The following is an 18574-nucleotide window of genomic DNA, read 5'->3' as shown; positions in this document are numbered from 1 at the left end:
TTTTTTTTCCGGTTTCTCACTCAGTGTTGGTACTCACATTAGTGATTATTAATTTCGAATTCGCCTCGAAAAATTGATATTAATGATTATTAAATTTGAATTTGCCTCGAAAAATCGAGAGCCTAACACTATCCCGAGACCTCTGCTCTATCACAGTATAGTAATATATTAAAAAAAATTACAGATAACTGGAAGGGAAATTGAAATTGAGGCAATAAAAGGTTGCAACGTGTAATTTGAACCAATGGGATATGAATTTCGACTGCAATTTGTGGAGCCTGTTATGCTCACGTAAGTTTCTATATGTGCTATGTTAAACATAATTTCTTCGGGTCGTTTTTGTTCTTGGTTAGGAAGTGAATTATTCAGGTATCAAAATCAGCATAATTGGAATCGTGTTTGATAGCAGTTTAGTTGTTATGTATCAAATTTTACACACCAAGCACGGTGTTTGGCTACCAATTTACAATCCCGCACAACTAAAACATGTATTTTATGTAGGGCAAAAGATGGAATAACTAAACTCGACATAACATGCATAACTTTAACAAATAATTGTGTGAATAATCGGGGTAATCCTACTACTTTGCACATATGAATAAATTAATAATTGATTCCACTAGTGTGAGCTTGCTCAAATTGACAGTTTCAAGCTTGAATAAAGGAGGAGGGTTGCAGTGGGCTGACAAGTGACAACTGGTGTATAACTTGTCAATTAACTGACCCCAACTCGTTTGGGACTGAGGCGTAGTAGTAGTAATTGTTGTTACTTTGCACATATGAATGTTTGGTTTTGTTGTGGAGTAACAAGACCTATTGATAATATAATATGCTGATTTTTCATTTGAGATGGAAATCAGTTTGTTTTGCCTTGGCCACAACAAGTCAATTATATTAGTGATATCATCAAGGTTTCTCATCATTGAAATACTACTTGATGTTTAAAAAGAAAGACTCACTGATAAGTTGGCATCAGAAAAGAAGTAGAGAGACAGTAAATTATCATTTGAGTTTTTCCCTCCTTTGTAAAGTTTCCATAAACTTGCGGGTGGGAGATTGGACTGATGGCATATTATGTTTATGTAGCTTCAGTATATGTGACTGTTATCAGATTCAGAACATTACAACTGTCAAATGTTGTGCCTAAACAGGAAAATAGTCATGATAAGGCCAAAGATGTGGATAGCAAATGATGGCAACTACTGAGAAATCCGATGGTAAACAAAAATAGCATCTTGAGGACTGCTAAATGTGCATAGTTTTGGTGATCCTGTTTTTGCCTAAACCAAAAGCAAACCAATTTTTAACAGACTTTAAAGTTACATATCAAAACCAAACCAAGAGTGTAAAAGAATTGTCTGTTTTGCTTTGTTCGTTCTAATTTGGTGTATTTGAGTTTATCAAGTCTTTATTGTATTTCTCTTTATCATTGTATATCAAGTGATAATGGTTCTTACTTCCCCTTTGGTACTGTCTGGTGTATTCAGCGTTTCTTAATTAAGTTTGTTTAGTGAATTGCTTTCTGTTTCCAGATTAGATACGAGGAGGATATAGCACTTGAACCTCTTGCTGGCTATGGGATTATCTAAGAGTAAGTGGTGCATCTGGATTTTTGCTTCCAGTGTCTGGTGGTGCTGATAGTTCCTTCCTTGTTGCTATAGTTTTTCAATGTGACATCTTGTAGTAAAAGGTTTATTGGATTTGTTGGGTATGTAGCAAGAGTTAATGGGAAATTGAGGAAAGATGAAAGAGGAACTTGGAAAAAGTTGGGAACTTGAAAAGTGGAGAACTTGAAAAGTCCTCTTATGCTTTATTAAAAAGACATTGAAAAGACATTTGTCCCTCATCGGTGGTGAAAAGAAAAATAGGAGAGTTCAAATATAGAAACACTCCTATTAATTGTTAAAAGGGTTGGAAAGAGGGACCCCCCTCGCGCTGCCGTCGTCGCTCGCTCGACTTTGGCTTTGGATTTGGAAAAATGATCGATCGAGAGATTATTTTTTGGACAAAGTTTGTTTTAATTATTTTAGTTAATTAATTAAATTAAATGGCCAACGTTTTAATTAGTTAATTAACCGATTCAATTAATTAGTTAATTGACCCGACCCAACTCAGATCCACGCGCGACCCGTTTTATTTAAATCTTTCCCGTTTTATTTAAATTTCCCGCAGTGACTGTTCTGAAAGGTTGCAACTTTCAGAAACAGCCATGACCGTTTGAAAGGTTGCAAACTTTCATGAATGGTCGTGTGGATTCTGAAAGGATTGCAACCTTTCGGAACCAGTTCCTCTTGCCTATAAATACATTGATTCTTCAGATTTATTCCTTACGAATTTTTCTGATTTCTTCTTCTTCTTCTTCTGCACAAAATTTCTTCGTGTACTTTACTGCTGTTGAGTGGTTCGCTGACACTAGCGTTTTGGGTATCAATACACTGGTGATTGAGATCATTCTATCCTGGGAGGACATATTCCAAATCAAACCTCGGATACTAGAGGGGAATAATTTCCTTAAGGGGACACTGTGCATTCAGTGGGCTTGATCTTTTTCTGATTCTGTTTTTTCCAGATTGTGGTACGTTTATTACAGATTTTAGTTTTGTCAATTAATTTCTGTTCATCTATTCTTACTGGTTTATTAAGCTTTGGTTACTTCGTGTTTTTGCAAAGTTTATTGAAATCAGTAATTCTGATTTTTTATACACAAATTAAAAACAAGATTCTCTTCCCTTCTAAACATCTATATTGTTGAGTTCTAGCTATTTTCCTGTTTTTTTTGTAGCTAGTGTATGACAATCACATTGCTGTCATGTAAAGGTTTCGTTGTAGTTGCTGAGAAGAATGAAATTGCAGTGATTATGTTCCCCTATCCGTGTAGTCGCTTGAACCTTTGGTAGTTTCCTACATGAACCAACAGCATCCTTCAGTGAAAAAATGATAGATAATTACTGGTGCTGTTTGATTACTCAAATTATTAACTGGATTCATATTTGGTGAATTGTTACCGAGAAAACATGGTACGTGTGGAGGTCTGCTTTGTTAAAATGTTCTAGTTACTAAAGAATGGTCTCACTTATATAATTTTGGAATTGAACTTCCCATGGTGTAGTTAAACTGAAAATGCTACAGCATGGCCAAATTTTGAGGGGATCCTTGATTTGTCACACTAGTGGTCAGGTTTCCGCTACACATCAGCTAATTTCCGTCTATAGTGTTCTAGAGCTGGCAAGGATTTTTATTATCCTATCCGTGCATGTCCTGTAATACATGTACCCTGTCTTCATTTACGCTATTCTGACTGATAAATTGCATTGAGCTGGTCAGATTGTCTACCTTATTGTTAAAGGTAAAAGTAAACAGCACTTAGCTTTGTTTTCTCTGTAGTTTACTCACCGGTGATGTCAATGCAGAAATTGCAAATGGCGATGAACAGGTAAAAGATGATGACATTTGAATTGGCAAATTCACTGATGGTTAGTTTTCAACGGGAAGCAAAGAATTTGCTGAGCACGTTGTTTATACTGTTTTTACTTTTTATGGGATCTGAAAATAGGCAATAAAATCAGCAAAGTGCCACTATTTTCTCCTTTATCAGATTTTCTATTCTGATTTATAGGTGTTCTCTAATTACAACTGTAGTAATAATTTACTACTTTAAAGTTGCTTTGCTCATTTTCAATTTGCAAATGGCTTTTTTATTGCCTTGCCTTGGGCAGCATATTTCTGGTCCAGAATTGAGAGCCCTTTTAGTAATTTTAATACATGTAGAACATTTGAACATTGCAAAGATGTGAATTTGGTCATCATGAAATCTCGGCTAGACCTGTTGTGCTACTGCCTGCTAAACCAGTGTTCCCAAAGGCGATCACCATTGCACCTTTGGCAAGAGGCGAGGCGAGTCAGACCCTTGTCTCCGTTTGTCGCCTTTCGCCGTCCAAAACACTGTGCTAAACCAAAGCTGACAACCAACCTCATGAATTCTAGGAGTCAACCCTACTTAGATTTTTTCTTAAATGACATTCATTCTCTAATATCAAGGACTCATTAAAATTCCGAGAAGTGAATATTCCCGTAGAGTCTAATGACACCTTTGATCTGAACTTTAAGGGTTTAAATTTTGCAAGTTTTTTACTTTTACTGGCGGATGAAATTAGAAAGAGAATGATCATCTCCAACTGTAAGCAGATGATCTACTATAAGATTTCTATTGAAGAAGGCATTACATAGGAAGTAAGGGATTACTGTGTAAATAATTAGAAGTTAGAGGATTAGTTATCAAGAAGGCAGTTAGATTAGTTACAGCTTAGCTGTATATTCTCTTGTTGTATATATACATGTACAGAACTTCTAATATGCAATGCAGTTCATAATTTGTTAATTCTCTGAACTCTTCTCTGCATCTAGAACATTCCCATTGATAGGAATTGTTCACCAAGTTATCGTCTTCAAGGTAGCTAACAATTTCATGCCTTTTCTATTGATTCATATATGTCACCTTCAGCGGAGAAGTCCTAAGGGTTTCCTCACTTCTGGAGAATACCAACACAGTGTTCTATCATAACTCTATGCTGAAAATGATTTATTTGAATTGATTATTGAGCCAAACAGTGTTGTTTATGTGTGTGACGGTTCAGAAGCCACAAAAAATCGGGCAAAGGTGTTGTCTAATGAGATAGATCCTGGCCTCTGTAATTTTGGTCTCTTCACTATATTTTATGTTTCAAACACTCACTGGAAAGTCCACACTACAAGGTAATAATGTGATAAATTTTACCCTTATCTAATTATTAGCTTTATGCAGGAACTGAAACCTTTACCCTCATATTGTTTAGCCAACTAATAGTTGGTTGGACTAAGAAGAACCATTTCTGAAATAAAGACCAAGTAATTGCTTCTCAGTTAGGTAGATGGGGGATCAGACATTGAACATGTATTAGTTAGTCCCGAGATTATTTATCCCACCATTTGAGATTACTAATCCCATGGGATCACTTTGTCCCATCCCCAATACCAAACAACCCCTTAGGGTAGCAAAACATTCAAGCTCGCGTTTGAATGGTCTTAGTGTTCATGTTAGCATCTCTGCTACCGTGGCTTCATAATAAATCTGGTTTTTATCTAGTTTTGGTAGATCCAATGTGGATGGATGAAGGATTATGTGGTTACTTAACAAAGGTAGAAATTTTTTTTGTTGAATCAGTCAACAGACGATTTTTGGGCCACCTAGCAACAACTGTTTGAATTTATTTGCAGCTGGCTTGAACTCTCCTTGTATTTTGATCTTCTGTGCTTGTAGAGCATGTTGATAAACAGATTGAATTGTATATTAGTGCATCTCTCTCTTTTTTTTCTAACACTTATTCAGGTGATAACTGTCTATATTTGCTGTATGATTGTAGCTCAGCAGATATAGATATCCAATTGGAAGCATCAGTAAGATGGATCTTCAAACATTTCTGAAATGGGCTGCCATTCATCTCGGTTACTCATTCTCGACAAAGATTGTAGCTGCACCACTTACTGCTGAAGTGGAACCTATACGTTCAAATTATAGTCAGGTATTGATTCAGTGTACTGCCTATTTTCAGTTTCTAATGCCTTTTCTAGTCTTGCGTGTGATCATTGTTTCCTGTTTCTAGTATTTTCTTATCCTTCACTAATAAATCACTATGGAGAGTTCTTATTCTTCATTACAATATTTGTGAAACAACTGGATGAAATGGATAAGGGTATGACCTATGGTGAACTTTCAGTGTATGGAAGGTTGTGGAAGATTTTTCGCTGTGGACCTGTCCGTATCAATGTTTAAGATTTGTCCTCTCATTCTGTAAGTCTATGGAAGCAGACTTGCCGTAGGATCATTTCTTCCACAGGTTTCGTAGTCCTTGACAACTTACTGAATCATATTGCAGAATCTGTGTTCAAATGGGCACAAAGTTGACGCGTGCAGAGGTGGCTGACAAAGTGAAGTACTATTCCATTCCATCAATAGACGGACAAGGGAGGCTTGCTCAAGTGGTTCGAGTCACTCTAGAGGGTAAGTAGAACACTGTTGATCCTCCTTAAAAAGAGAGAGAGATACATACCCGTACTGAATGCCTGCCTACTCGTTCCCATATCCATGTACCTTAAAGCCAAGTAGTCAGAGCCAGTATAAAGGATTTGGACAATGTAATGCTATTGTTCTGTGTTCCATACTTTCATTAGAGAAGCATCATCATCATTTTCGCCTCAATCCCAAGCAAGTTGATGTCAACTATGTAGGCATTAGAAGTTCTTTATAGTTTCTACATAAGATTGTTTATCAGATAAGTCATATAAAGTTTCTCGTCTTGCAGAGTTACGTTATTCACCCAAAGACAACAACAGGTTTGATCTGCGGCAGCTTCTGTACAAAGTTAGCCAGCCTTATCAACTTTGAAAGATTGATAAGTTTGCTGGTGAATGGTGATAGAGAAATGGGTGTTGTGGCAACTGGCTTGGGAGATTAAAGGGCTTGCGTTTCATTCTAACTTTGATGATTTAGCTCAACATCCAGCTGAATAGGAGAAACTGGATTTTAAATGCTTTCCAAGAGATCTTTATTTTTACGCACAAGAGATGAAAATGTCACTTTTTTCTTGTGTTGCTCATTTTGTATGTGGCCAAGATTGATACAAAACAACAACTACTACAAGATAGAAAAATGAATCAGTTAAACCAAAACTCTTTGACCAATCACCTGAATCAAAGACCAACCAAGTAATCTATTTTAACTTTTTATACATTAGCAGTTTTTTTTAAGCATGTTTTTACCTTTTACAACAAGTTATTTACTTTATCCAGTTATGAAAGAAGCAAAATAGTTGAATTAATGGTTAAAAAATAGACTTTAACTATTTAATGATTCATTGTTCTATTTACCTATTTAAACTATCACTATTAATATGCACCTTGACATGGAGTTAGCCAAATATTTATTCCCAATTGACAATAGCCGTATGTTAGTTAAATCAACTTAACATTGAGTGATAATTGAAGTATAAAACTCCCAAAAAAGTGATAGTTTAAAAGTATTTGTTTTACCATTAATTCATATTAGTTTGATTCAAACTTGCATTTTCTTTTTTAAAATGATTATATTAAACACTTTTTATTTTTTTGTGAATTGCGTTTAACATTTTCTAAAGAAACAAATATTTTTAGGCCGTTGCCGCTCTAGATTCGCTTTTCCCTCCATTTTTTCCTCATGTACTGACAGTACCAGTGACAATAATGTACTTTAATTCGTTTTCAGGGGTATTTGAGTAATTTACTAAAGCAAAACAATTTCATCCTGTTTTCTTATTAAGCAAAAAAACCACCTTCGTAAATTTTGTTCTTCACATTTCGGTCTGGAAAACCTCAAACGACAGCTTTGTGCTTAGTTCAAGGAAACAGCAATGGATGCCGACGAGGTGACAATCTTTTTTTTTTTTGCATGTTTTCATTTTTATGATAAATGTTATTTTTATTTTCTTATATTATGTTGGAGTATAACAGAACGAGTTTAGGATTAAGGTTTGAGGAGTAGTAGTATTAATTAGTTGTAAATTTAGTGATATATTTTTTTGATAATTTTTGTATGTGTTTGTTACTATCTGTTGCTTCATTTGCTTTAAATCTTAGTTTTTACTGTCTTATTTTCTAATAATCGTGTTCTCTACCTCACAAAGGTAGTGTGGTAAGGCACCCAAGGGTGTGTCGTAGTGGTCAATCAAAGTGGTTGAGAAATTTGAGGTCTCAGGTTCAAAACTAACGGAGACTAAAAACACTAGTTGATTTTTTCCCAATTGTTCTAGCCTTGATGGACAGAGTTACCTGATATTTATTCCTGGTGTGTGGAGGTGGCACAAAAGTTGGCCCGGACACCACGGTCACAAAAAAAAAGAAGGTAGTGTGGTAAGGTCTAAGTTGGGGCGGTGGCAGCTATCCCGTGGAATTAGTCGACGTGCATGAAAGTTGGTTTGAATACCACGGTCATAAAAAAAGGTAGTGTGGTAAGGTCTAAGTTGGGTCGGTGACAGGTATCCTGTGGAATTAGTCCAAGCGCGTGAAAGTTGGTCCGAATACCACGGTCATAAAAAAAGGGTAGTGTGGTAAAATCTAAGTTGGGGCGGAACCAAGTAGGGCTGAAGGGGTTTATTCGAATTTATACATGGTTAAAACTATTTTTTATGTATAGATAGTAGATATTGAAATCGCCTTCGATTTCTTCATGTGTTTACTTATTCATATTTAGAAACTCATTAATGAAAATTTCGGTTGCGCCACTTGGTCTAATGCAGTGGTAAGGTGTACGTTCATTTTAACCTCCCCAGGCTCCACTTGTGAGATTGCACCGAGTATGTTATTCTTGTTGTTTCATTTGTTAACATTGTAACCTCCCTAGACTCCACTTGTGATTGCACCGAGTATGTTATTGTTGTTGTTTCATTTGTCAACATTGTGACCTTCCTAGACTCCACTTGTGAGATTGCACCGAGTATGTTATTGTTGTTGTTTCATTTGTTAACATTGTAACCTCCCTAGACTCCACTTGTGAGATTGCACCGAGTATATTATTGTTGTTGTTTCATGTGTTAACGTCGTAACCTCCCCAGAATCCACTTGTGTGATTGCACTGAGTATGTTATCGTTGTTGTTTCATTTGTTAACATCGTAACCTCCCCAGACTCCACTAGTGAGATTGCAATGAGTATATTGGTGTTTTTGTTACATTTGTTAATGTTTTTTTTGGGTTACAGAGATTAATAGCTTTAGAAAAGGCGTATACGGATGTAGTCTTGAACACAGAGAAAGAAGCAGCGACGAGGATTATGGTGTCGGAACAGAAAGCTCAATGTTTTCAAGAGGAGCTCCAAGTGGTGAAAGAAAAGGGGCTAATGACGCTGATGAAGCTCAGAGAGATGATGGATTCTAAGGTGAACTCTATTGAACACTAGGCATTTGGCCATGAAATTTTTTCACTAACAGCACTGGTGTTCTTTGCTCAAACCAAAATTGACCATGTTGCAAGTGTCTGCTGATCTTAGTCCCACAATCAATTTGAAGCCAAAGCCAACTATATCTCACACTTTTCAATACTACAACCAATCCTCAGAATATTGACACTTAAGTTATAAGCATCAAATAATGATTTTAAGCTAACACACACTCTGTGCTCTCCAACTATCAAACATAATCTTATCTTTATTTCAAAATTACGTTAAGGAAAATTTAACCTCTGTGAATTTTTTCCTTTCCATTTTGTTGTGAAGACCTGAAAACAAAGACGTCATTGGCATGCAGCCAAAAGATATGGACTGTATGAGTGTCTCATTTTCCTCCACAAGTGCACATGTCCTCCAATGCAACTCCCATTTCCACTTGGTCATCCCACTTTAGAGTTCTTAAGTACATCTTGAATAACTTCTTGCTACCATTCTCTGAGCAAGACACTTTTATCTTTTGTAGTTCTTGTTTGTCTACTAAAGCACATCAACATTCGTCTCACAAATCACTCTGATAAGTTCTAAATGGGGGCTTGTTCAATTTTATCGCTTGATAATTTATTTATTTGAGAGGGAACCCAAATCTTCATACCTTTTGTAACTACCTTGTGAAGGTGTGCAACCATTTTGGCAGCATTTGAGCCTAAAACCTTTCTTGTCAACCTCATTGAAACCTCTTGAACAAAATATGTCCCTAACTTCTCACCCTTAAATCCTATTCTAAGCATTGGTTTGTTTGAATAGCAAACATAGGCCAAAAGCCTAAGTGGGGTGTGTGTCACGACCCAAAGTACACCCTAGACGTGACATGGTATATAAGACCCCGTGAGGTTTATTATGGCATCTTTATTGATTAATACACAGGAGTAGGCTATACTCGCTATAACCCAAAGATTAGGTCCAAGGTGGAGAAAAATCTGAGATGAACACATGAGGTAGATTTGGGTTCATGTTTATTTTTGGAGTATAGTTTAAGTCAGGGCTAACATAAGCAAGTTCGTTGAGAGGCAGTCTTCTGTCTTGTCAAATAATTTTGAAAGGGGGAGTAATTATTTAAAAGTGAGGTGAGTAGACATTTTTAGATAAGCAACATGGTGACATGCTAAGGACCAAAAAAGTGTCGAAGATAGTCAGCTCTGAATCTGAACTCAATGAATCCTACTTGGGTGATTTGATTGATTCCTAATTCTTCCTCACATAAAAATGTTCTTGGAGTTTCAATAATGTAACGATGCCAAGGCATATAGGATGGAGTAAAAAGATGTTCAAATTTTGGTATCAAAATGTTTTACTACCTACGGATGAATTTTTTGAAAAAGCTATTTGACTTCATTTTTACCTTTTTAGTGTGTAGAGCGAAGTGTTTGTGTATTGATCAACAAAGATGCAATAATACAAGTTTTTATCAAGAGATAGAACAAGACAAATCACTTCAAATAATTTAAAGCGGTTTAGAGCTTTTCAGTGTCAATTTATAAAATGGATGTTAATGAGCTTACATGTGAGCTTGTGGAGGTGAATGGGCCACTCATGCAATCCACTTTTGTTCCAGCCGCATGCCAACGATGTCTGAGTTTTCAGATTCTTCACAACAAAATGAAAAGGAAAACATCCAACAGATGTTAGATTATCCTGACATAGTTTTGGAAACAGATATAAAATATAATTTGATTCTTGTATGTCAGTAGAGCCAATATGTGATATGGATTTGTTACCATCGTGCACGTTGACATCCTTGTTGTCGTGATACGATTGTACGTTGTGCGGCTCCGTTGCGATATGATGAGTGGCACCGGAGTCGATTTACCAAGGATTGGCAGTGGTATTGATTGGTAGACACTTGCAACATCGCCAATCTTGTTGCATAGAGACATTGAGTAATGACAATAGTGTTATTGTTATTCGAGGACTGAAATAATGGATTTATCAAAAAATAATAAGATAAAACTGAGCCTTTTTTATTTCTATTTTTTAATAAGGAGAGATAAATGCCAGTTCTTCCCATTCTGATTTTACAAAGCTTCATTGATTCTCAGTTACAAAAGAAACTTCTTTTATTCCCAATTCCCCTCTGGCCAATTATTTAGTAGATGTAACTAACTTTAACTTTTCTCCTTTCTTTATATATCATTCATCTAGAAGGCATCTTGCAAACATATTCATTGCCAGTATCCACTATTTATATTTTTTCCATATCTTATTGACAGATTATTGAAGCAGAGTTGACATCGTTGAGTCAACAGAGGAAGATTGAAGAACTTGAAGCTCAACTTGAGGAAGCAGAAGATATTGTAAGTGATCTCAGGGTTGAGTTGAGAGAAGTTCAAGCTGAACTTGAGAAAGTTGCCAGCAAAGAGAAAGAAGAAAAGCAATTGCTGGATGTTGATAGTACTGATCCTAGAGAACTGACAAAGGACAACACAGTTGTATTGCCTCCAGAATCTCAGGATGATTCAGTGACAACTTCTAACATGGAAGTTGACAGTATGAACCAGAAAACTGAGGGCTACCATTCTTGTCATACAAAGGTTAACCCCGGAAACTGTTCTGTTGCTAGTTTGGATTTAAGTTTGACAGGCAAAGTGCTAGAGTTATACCAAAATGGACATACGCAGATAATTCATGCTGCTGAAGGAAACCTGGCAGATAGGGAAATCATTCAAAATGAAACATTTTCTGAACATTCTTTGAAGTTGGAAAACATGCCAACCAATAATTTCTTGACAGATGATTCAACTGTAGCAAGAGGCGATGCTGCAAGTGAAGATCCTTCTGAGATGGCCCAAAGATTGTCCACAGGAAAAGGTGAACAAGGCATAGAGATGGGATATGCAGAAAGTTCTGATAATAAACCGCAGTCTATTGAGGCTTCTGGTGTTCATTATGCAATAGATGAGCATGAGGAGTTGATGGGAAAGATGGATCTTTCAGAAGAAGATATTGAAAATGTTTGCAATCAGTTGTTCTTTATAAAAGATCTTTGCAGTCAACTGTTAAAGTCAGAGTCAAGGGTGACTGATGTAAAAAATCGGGTCCCTAGCCAACCTCTAAATGATAGAGTGTTTAAGTACACATACCAAAGAAAGAGGAAAAGAGAATTGTTGAGTGTATCTGATGAGAAAGCTTCAATTGCAAAGAGCTCTCAAACAAAAAAAAAGTGTGAAACTAGATAGTCTTTTTGAGACACAGGATGAGTTCAGTGACAGAATCATCTCAGGACAGTTGGCAAATGGCATTAGGTTGCTCAACAGGTTGGTTATTTGCTTATTTGTTCCCTTTGATCAGTTGATAATTATGTTGTATACCTATCTCTGTTTATATACTAATTTAACTGGTATACCTTCAATTTGATATATGTAGCAAGTGTTCCCTCACATGAATGTGACGGTATGTATAATTTTTGGTATGAGAAGGCAGGCTGGTAGAGCTCGACCAATTGTTATAATGTGCTTTTTTCCCATCCAAAATGAAACAAGAGAAAGGAGAGGTGTCAAATTTGATGTCTTTTTGGTTATCTAAAAGTTTTAATACCTAGAAAACTTGGAAGTTCTGTCTATTTTTAGATCTTTGTGGGGAATTTGCCAGGAGTTCTGAGAATATGTTGCAACTCCATTAAGGTTATCTGCTTTCTGGACTTACTGACTGCCTTCCACAATTTCATCAGTTCCTAGCATTTACAAAGTTTATACTAAGGATGCATCGTTCTAGTGGGAAAGACCAAACCTTAAAAAGGACTATGTTTATAGTTTAGTCGACCAAATTCGGAACTTGTTTATTTTGAGGACTTTATGTCAAGTGAAGTTTCACTAGAAGAACTTTTGGATAATATTGTAGAAGTTTTTTGTGTTTGACCAATCTTTCCAAAGTATCTTTTTGCGTTGAACTACACAAAATGACATGTAAAGATTCACTTTATAATTAATATGTTTTGAATAGGTAAATTGATTTGATATATGCATTATGAGACTCTAGTTATTCAACTTCTTTGCATTAAAATACAAAAGATAAGTTCACAAAATAGAGAGAGGGAGCATGTTTATGAGACTTTGGTCATAGATGGGTTGTTAACAATGCATGACATTAGTTTTCATCCAAATGCTAAGGGTACTTTGTCTTCAAAAAACAAAAAACAGCGTATGGTGCTACTCATAAGGAGAAACTATTTTTCAGTTTCTTTGCCAAAACAGAAAAATAAGCACACTTCTAGTTTCTCAATAGTTTGGTCGAACACGCTAGTAAGCTTCTTCATAGAAAGATGTTATGGAAGTTGGAATATTCCATCAGGATAAATTTTTCGAGAAAGAACATTTAGGAATAATGAATTTATCAACTCTTATGCTGGTTTAATTCTCAGTACTGTTAAGTAATGTTATCATATTGCCCTATTTTTGTTGGCGTGCTGCAAATTTTGATGACTGTTAACATGTTAAACTAGTTTATGGTTTCTGAAAATATATTGTTCGTCTCTTGGTTGCTCATATCTTCCCTGTTTGTTCTCTGCAGCTAAGGTGTTTGTCTAAGAAGTTCTAGTGAAATTGTGTGCGCCATGTCTTCTGTGCTATAAAATAAGGAATGTCTTCTGTCAGCTATCTCTGAGATCCATCATGTCATTTAGGATGGAGGTTTACGAGTGAGATGCACGATCCAATTGATTGTTTACATGTCCAGCAGAGGCCGTATCTAGCCTTAATGCACCGGATTAACTTTTTCCCAGATCATGTATTTGTACCAAGAAATCCACTAATTAGTGAACCTAGTTTTTATTGTATATTAACTTGAGATCACTGTAGGAACTTGTAAACTTCAACTCCTGGATCCACCTCTGTTATCCAGTAGGTTAACTATTATTATTGTTTTGTTTGGATTTGGATGCTAACCTTGTATATTATGTACCTTTCAAACTTAATGATGTTCATCTTTCCTCTTTGATCATCCTTTTAGGAGAGCATTTCCATAACTGGTACAATTATTTTCATGTAACCTGGAAATCATGGGTTTGAGTTGTAGAAACAGTTTTTTGCATAAATGCAAACTCTGTGTACAACAGATCATTTTGGTCCGGCCCTTTCTTGGACCTGTGCATAGCGAGGGCTTAGTGCACTGAACTGTCCTTTTAATCATTCTTTTACATATTTAATTGTGAAATGTATCTATTGATTAAGAATGGGACTTTCAAAGATAACTGATGGAATACTTCTGTTGATAAAGAATCACATTTTTGGTAGTTTATTGTTAACCCCTGTTCATTTGTTCAACTGTGTGATTGAATTAATGTGGTACATAGGAACATCCATTGTTGTTTCCTCGCTAACCCAATCTCGATCGAGAAGACAAAACACCAGATAATTTTTACATCTGCTGATTCCTATATTCATAGTATTGATAGTTTGTCTCTTCTGATAGTATTATGTCTTTGAAATATTTCACTAACATAATTTTATAATCAAAAGATTGTATTAGAGGGGTAAGTACGTCGTTATTTTTTATCAAGGGTCTCCTATTTGAGCCTTAAAAATAGAATCTCCTTTGGAAGAGAGTGTAAATCTAAATTAGTTGAGCTCCAAAGTGAATACGGAATATTAGGTGACAAACTAAAAAAATTAAGAGTAATCAACTTTTATCCATAGGGATAAAAGATGAATTAAGCACAATAGCCTGATTATTAATAAAAGAAAAATTAAATGGTCAAAACCCAACACATCTAAACTATTATCTTTTTACGAGTTTTAGTTCTCTATCCATTGTTTCAGTTACCTACTTAAATTATCACTTCTTTTTTTGTATTCGAACACGCATCTGATAAATGGAACCATGACAATTGAGGTAAACTCGCGAAAAAAGTATTATTTAGATATACTTTTTTACCATTAATTTTACAAGAAAATAAAAGTTGGTAATCATAAACCCCTTCCAAGTTGGAAAAAAGAGGGTTTTTTTTTTGTGCTTTGCAATATTGAAGTCATCTTCTCCATTTCAATCCCAACAACTAAACGTTCGAAGGTAAACGCCGGAAAATGGGAGCAGCAAGCAAGGCAGGGGACTTGGTATTTAAGGCCTTCGTAGGGGGGCTCGGCGTCACCACCATTTATCTGACGGCGACATTTTCCGTCAACGTCTACCGTGGTCTCTCTTGGCATAAAGCCCAATCGGTAACCTCCACAATCCATTATAAGCAGTTAGTGTATGATTGCTAGTTGTGTTTCTGTTTGATGGAAAACCTAATTGTGGGATTTCTAGCTGTGATGCCCTTTACCTTTGAAATGAGAATATTTATGGGTTTTGTGTATTTTATTTGCGAAGATATCTCAAACCAATTTTAGTATCCCTATTTGATCTTCCATCATGCTTATTTGATTTTGTTGCGGCCGAGAGTGTTATGTAAAAAGGACCAAGGAGGATCCTATCCTAAAGGAGAAGAGGAGGAGTAGGAGCTAGCTTTAGGGGCGGAATCGAAGCGAAGAAATTAGTTCATGCCTCGTTTATCTCCTTATCTATGTGACATGGATTATTCATTTGCCTTTAATTTGCCCATGTAGAACGTGTGTGATATGGGTTTTTGGTTGGGTTGTTGAAAATATGCTTTAACTTAGTGAAGAATTAGACTTGAGTGTACCTGATACTTTACCCGAATTACCTACTTTAACATACTCACTCTATTTCAATTTGTTTGTGTTACTTTCCTTTTTTTTAGTTCGTTTAGAAAGGTCAATTTCCTTTTATGCAACTCTTTAATTCTAACTTTCCACATGACATGTTTTCTTTAACTCCGTATCAAGTCAAAACTAGATAAACAAATTGAAACGGAGTGAGTAGCTCCTAGTGTGTCACGAAGAATGTCTTCTAGTACTAATTTGAAAGATTGACTATCATTTTCTTTCTCTTGTAGCAATTGTTTGTCTATTGATTTTTGTATATTTGCCCCTTTGTATTGACGCAATACATCAATGAGGATTGTTCAGCTCAAGAGTAGTACCTCATGTCTGGCTTCTGGCTTCTACTTGAAAACCATGCTGTTCAGTGTGCCAGACAGGTAGGACTGAAGTTCCAGCTGTCATTTAGGCGTTGGAAGAGCCTGTACCTTTCCCCTATATCTTATCCATATGATTTAGCTCTAGTGTTTTTGTGCACTTACAGAACAAGTTCTAATTTAATATTTAGTTTGTGTTAACCGTGGTAGATTTATTTGAGATAAACATCAGTCAGTTGGTTTTATCAAAATTAATACGAAGAAATACCTATCTTTGTGTCTTGTTAATCGTCAAACTGCTGGATGTGGACTTTTAATGAGGTGTTTAGTAACTTAAGGGTAGGAGAAGGGTAAAGAAGGGAGAAATTCATTAGTTTATGTCCCTCCCTCCCATTATTTTTATTTGGAATAAGTGGAAGGGATAAAGAGATATATTTTGTCCATTTAGTTCTTAAAGGGGCTAAAAGAGCGGACTTGGGTAGGTATCTAGCAGAACCTTTCACTTGTACACCTATCTCCTACCCTTCTGCTCTCTTTGAAACAGACTGTAAATGATGGACTTTTCCAAAGTGGAAAAGAATGTGATAAAAAATGAAAATTTTCTGCTGCCAGAGATCACTGATCAGTGGAACTCTTTGCTGGCATATTTCAGAGTCCATCTAACATGCAAGGTGGATGGCTATGTTGCTTGGACCCTCCAAAAATGTTGCTGCACCTGTATCGGATTCTTCAATAATGCTTTGCTTTTGGAGGATCCGACCTGCACCTGTCAACATTTTTAAAGAGTTCAAGCAACATCATAGGTGGATGGTTATTTTGGTTTTCTTGGAGTCTTTCCAATTAGGTATAATGATTTTAGTTATCAAACTACCAAGTACTGGCTCACAAAAACTGATGTTTTTATGTTGGTTGATGCATCTCTTTTTTTCTTTAGTATTATAAGGCTTTAGCAACTCAAGTGCTTTCATTTCTTGAGCACTAATGATGTATTCAAGTGCAATTGTTTTTAGTGATCTAGTGAGTTCCTGAAAGATGCATTTGAGCATGGGGGTTCTGATTGAGAACATACTTGAAGAGTTGTTTAGTTCTAAGTTGGCTACTTCACTCATTGTGTATGTGCAACTGCTTTAAGGCTGATGTGTGTAATGAGTCAAGTAAGCAGCTAGACCATCCTTCATGTTTTGTGCTTGCTAACGTGCTATATTTGCTAATTGGTATGAAATTTGAAACACTATGTCCTTCTAGTTTCAGGCACCTGGCTATGCATCACATATGCTCCCTGCACATTTTCTGTGATTTCTGTTGGTGACCTTCTGTACATATTCTGCCTTTGGCCTATTGAACGCTGACAGTGCACCGTTTCTCCTAGATCATCTTTGCTGAATCTGAATATTACATATCATATGGTTCATTAATTAAATTGTTAGTTCTACAAGAACGCTTTCTGATATATGACCTTTTTCTTCCTGCAAATGTAGAAAAATGAGAAAGAAGGATCTGTAGTTCAGCAGGAAGAATGACCCGTCTTCAAGTCCTACCCTTGGTCATCGTGTTGCTAGCTGAGGTCCTGCCAGAAATTTCGGAGTATATCTGAATCTTGTCGCATTATGTAACGACTCTTTCACAGTTTTTCCATAGGATACTTAAAACACAGCAGCACTTCATAATCTTCTCCATCCAACAAACAAATTGGATGGACGGTATGTTATGTTTATTCATTTTTCCATTGCTATATTGTTGCTGAAATTCTCCACAACGATATTCGAAGTTCCACAGTTGTATGATTTACCTATTAATTCTATTTACAAGTAACATACATAGATAGCATGTCAATGGATTTTCCTTTTGAGTATGCAATCACCCATAAAAGGCAAGTTCATTTTATTGTACTAAAGATATCACAACACACCATATGTAATACAATAACCAAAAGATGAAAAATAATGTAGAAAATAGTAAATTAGGTAATTTCCTTTTATCATATCTTACATGCCCATTTTGTTTTGTTTCCCATATGGTTCTTTTGGTGTAATTCTAAAGGAAACTTGTGTCCATAAGCAAAAAAGCAAGGCTAACTGCTTTTCCATTGATAGAGAAATGCCCATTGCGTATATATACTCAAATGTGGAAATAGTAACTTGTATGGTAAAACATCACATTTTAATATTAATTTATTTTTTCTAAATAACTTTACATATTTAACTAATAAATTGAATTAGTATACATAATTTTGTTTTAATTAAAAATAGTAGTAGTACATTGTAAGAAGTTTAGAGAAGTTGTAGTTGGAGAATAATTTTGATTAACCAAATAATGAGGACACAATAGAGTAACATCTTATTTGTTTATGTCAATGTTTCTCTTGTCATGACATTGTTTGAATATCGAGAGTCAATTTTTAAAAATTAAATTTGGACATATAATCTTTAAGTTTTATTTTTATTTTTTATGATAAGGAAAATTTGCAGGCGCTATCCTTCGGGTGCATACGGGTAAAACCCCTGTTTCTATGCAATAACTCGCAAACCACACAAGAGAGCTAACCTGAACTAGACAAATCCGGTGTCTCGACCTACAAAACGAACAAACCTCTTGT

At 35.7% G+C, this 18574-nt stretch overlaps 1 protein-coding gene, 1 long non-coding RNA gene and 1 pseudogene across 2 annotated transcripts; all 3 read left to right on the top strand.

The window, feature by feature from the left end:
• Positions 1-1413: 1413 nt before the first annotated feature.
• Positions 1414-6585, top strand: LOC125873339 (glutamine-dependent NAD(+) synthetase-like; annotated as a pseudogene).
• Positions 6586-7274: 689 nt separating this feature from the next.
• On the top strand, positions 7275-13877 carry LOC125873335 (uncharacterized). Its single transcript, XM_049554248.1, has 4 exons — positions 7275-7436; positions 8766-8942; positions 11219-12262; positions 13515-13877. Exons 1-3 carry the CDS (start codon positions 7422-7424, stop codon positions 12182-12184), a joined length of 1158 nt encoding a protein of 385 aa, XP_049410205.1. The 5' UTR covers positions 7275-7421; the 3' UTR covers positions 12185-12262; positions 13515-13877.
• A 1038-nt stretch (positions 13878-14915) lies between these two features.
• On the top strand, positions 14916-17798 carry LOC125873343 (uncharacterized). Its single transcript, XR_007447202.1, has 2 exons — positions 14916-15160; positions 17457-17798. It is a non-coding gene; the product is annotated as an uncharacterized LOC125873343 (long non-coding RNA).
• Positions 17799-18574: the final 776 nt, after the last annotated feature.

The sequence above is a fragment of the Solanum stenotomum genome, chromosome 8, assembly GCF_019186545.1.
Source record: "Solanum stenotomum isolate F172 chromosome 8, ASM1918654v1, whole genome shotgun sequence".
NCBI lineage: Eukaryota > Viridiplantae > Streptophyta > Magnoliopsida > Solanales > Solanaceae > Solanum > Solanum stenotomum.
This window is presented reverse-complemented; position numbering and strand designations above follow the sequence as displayed.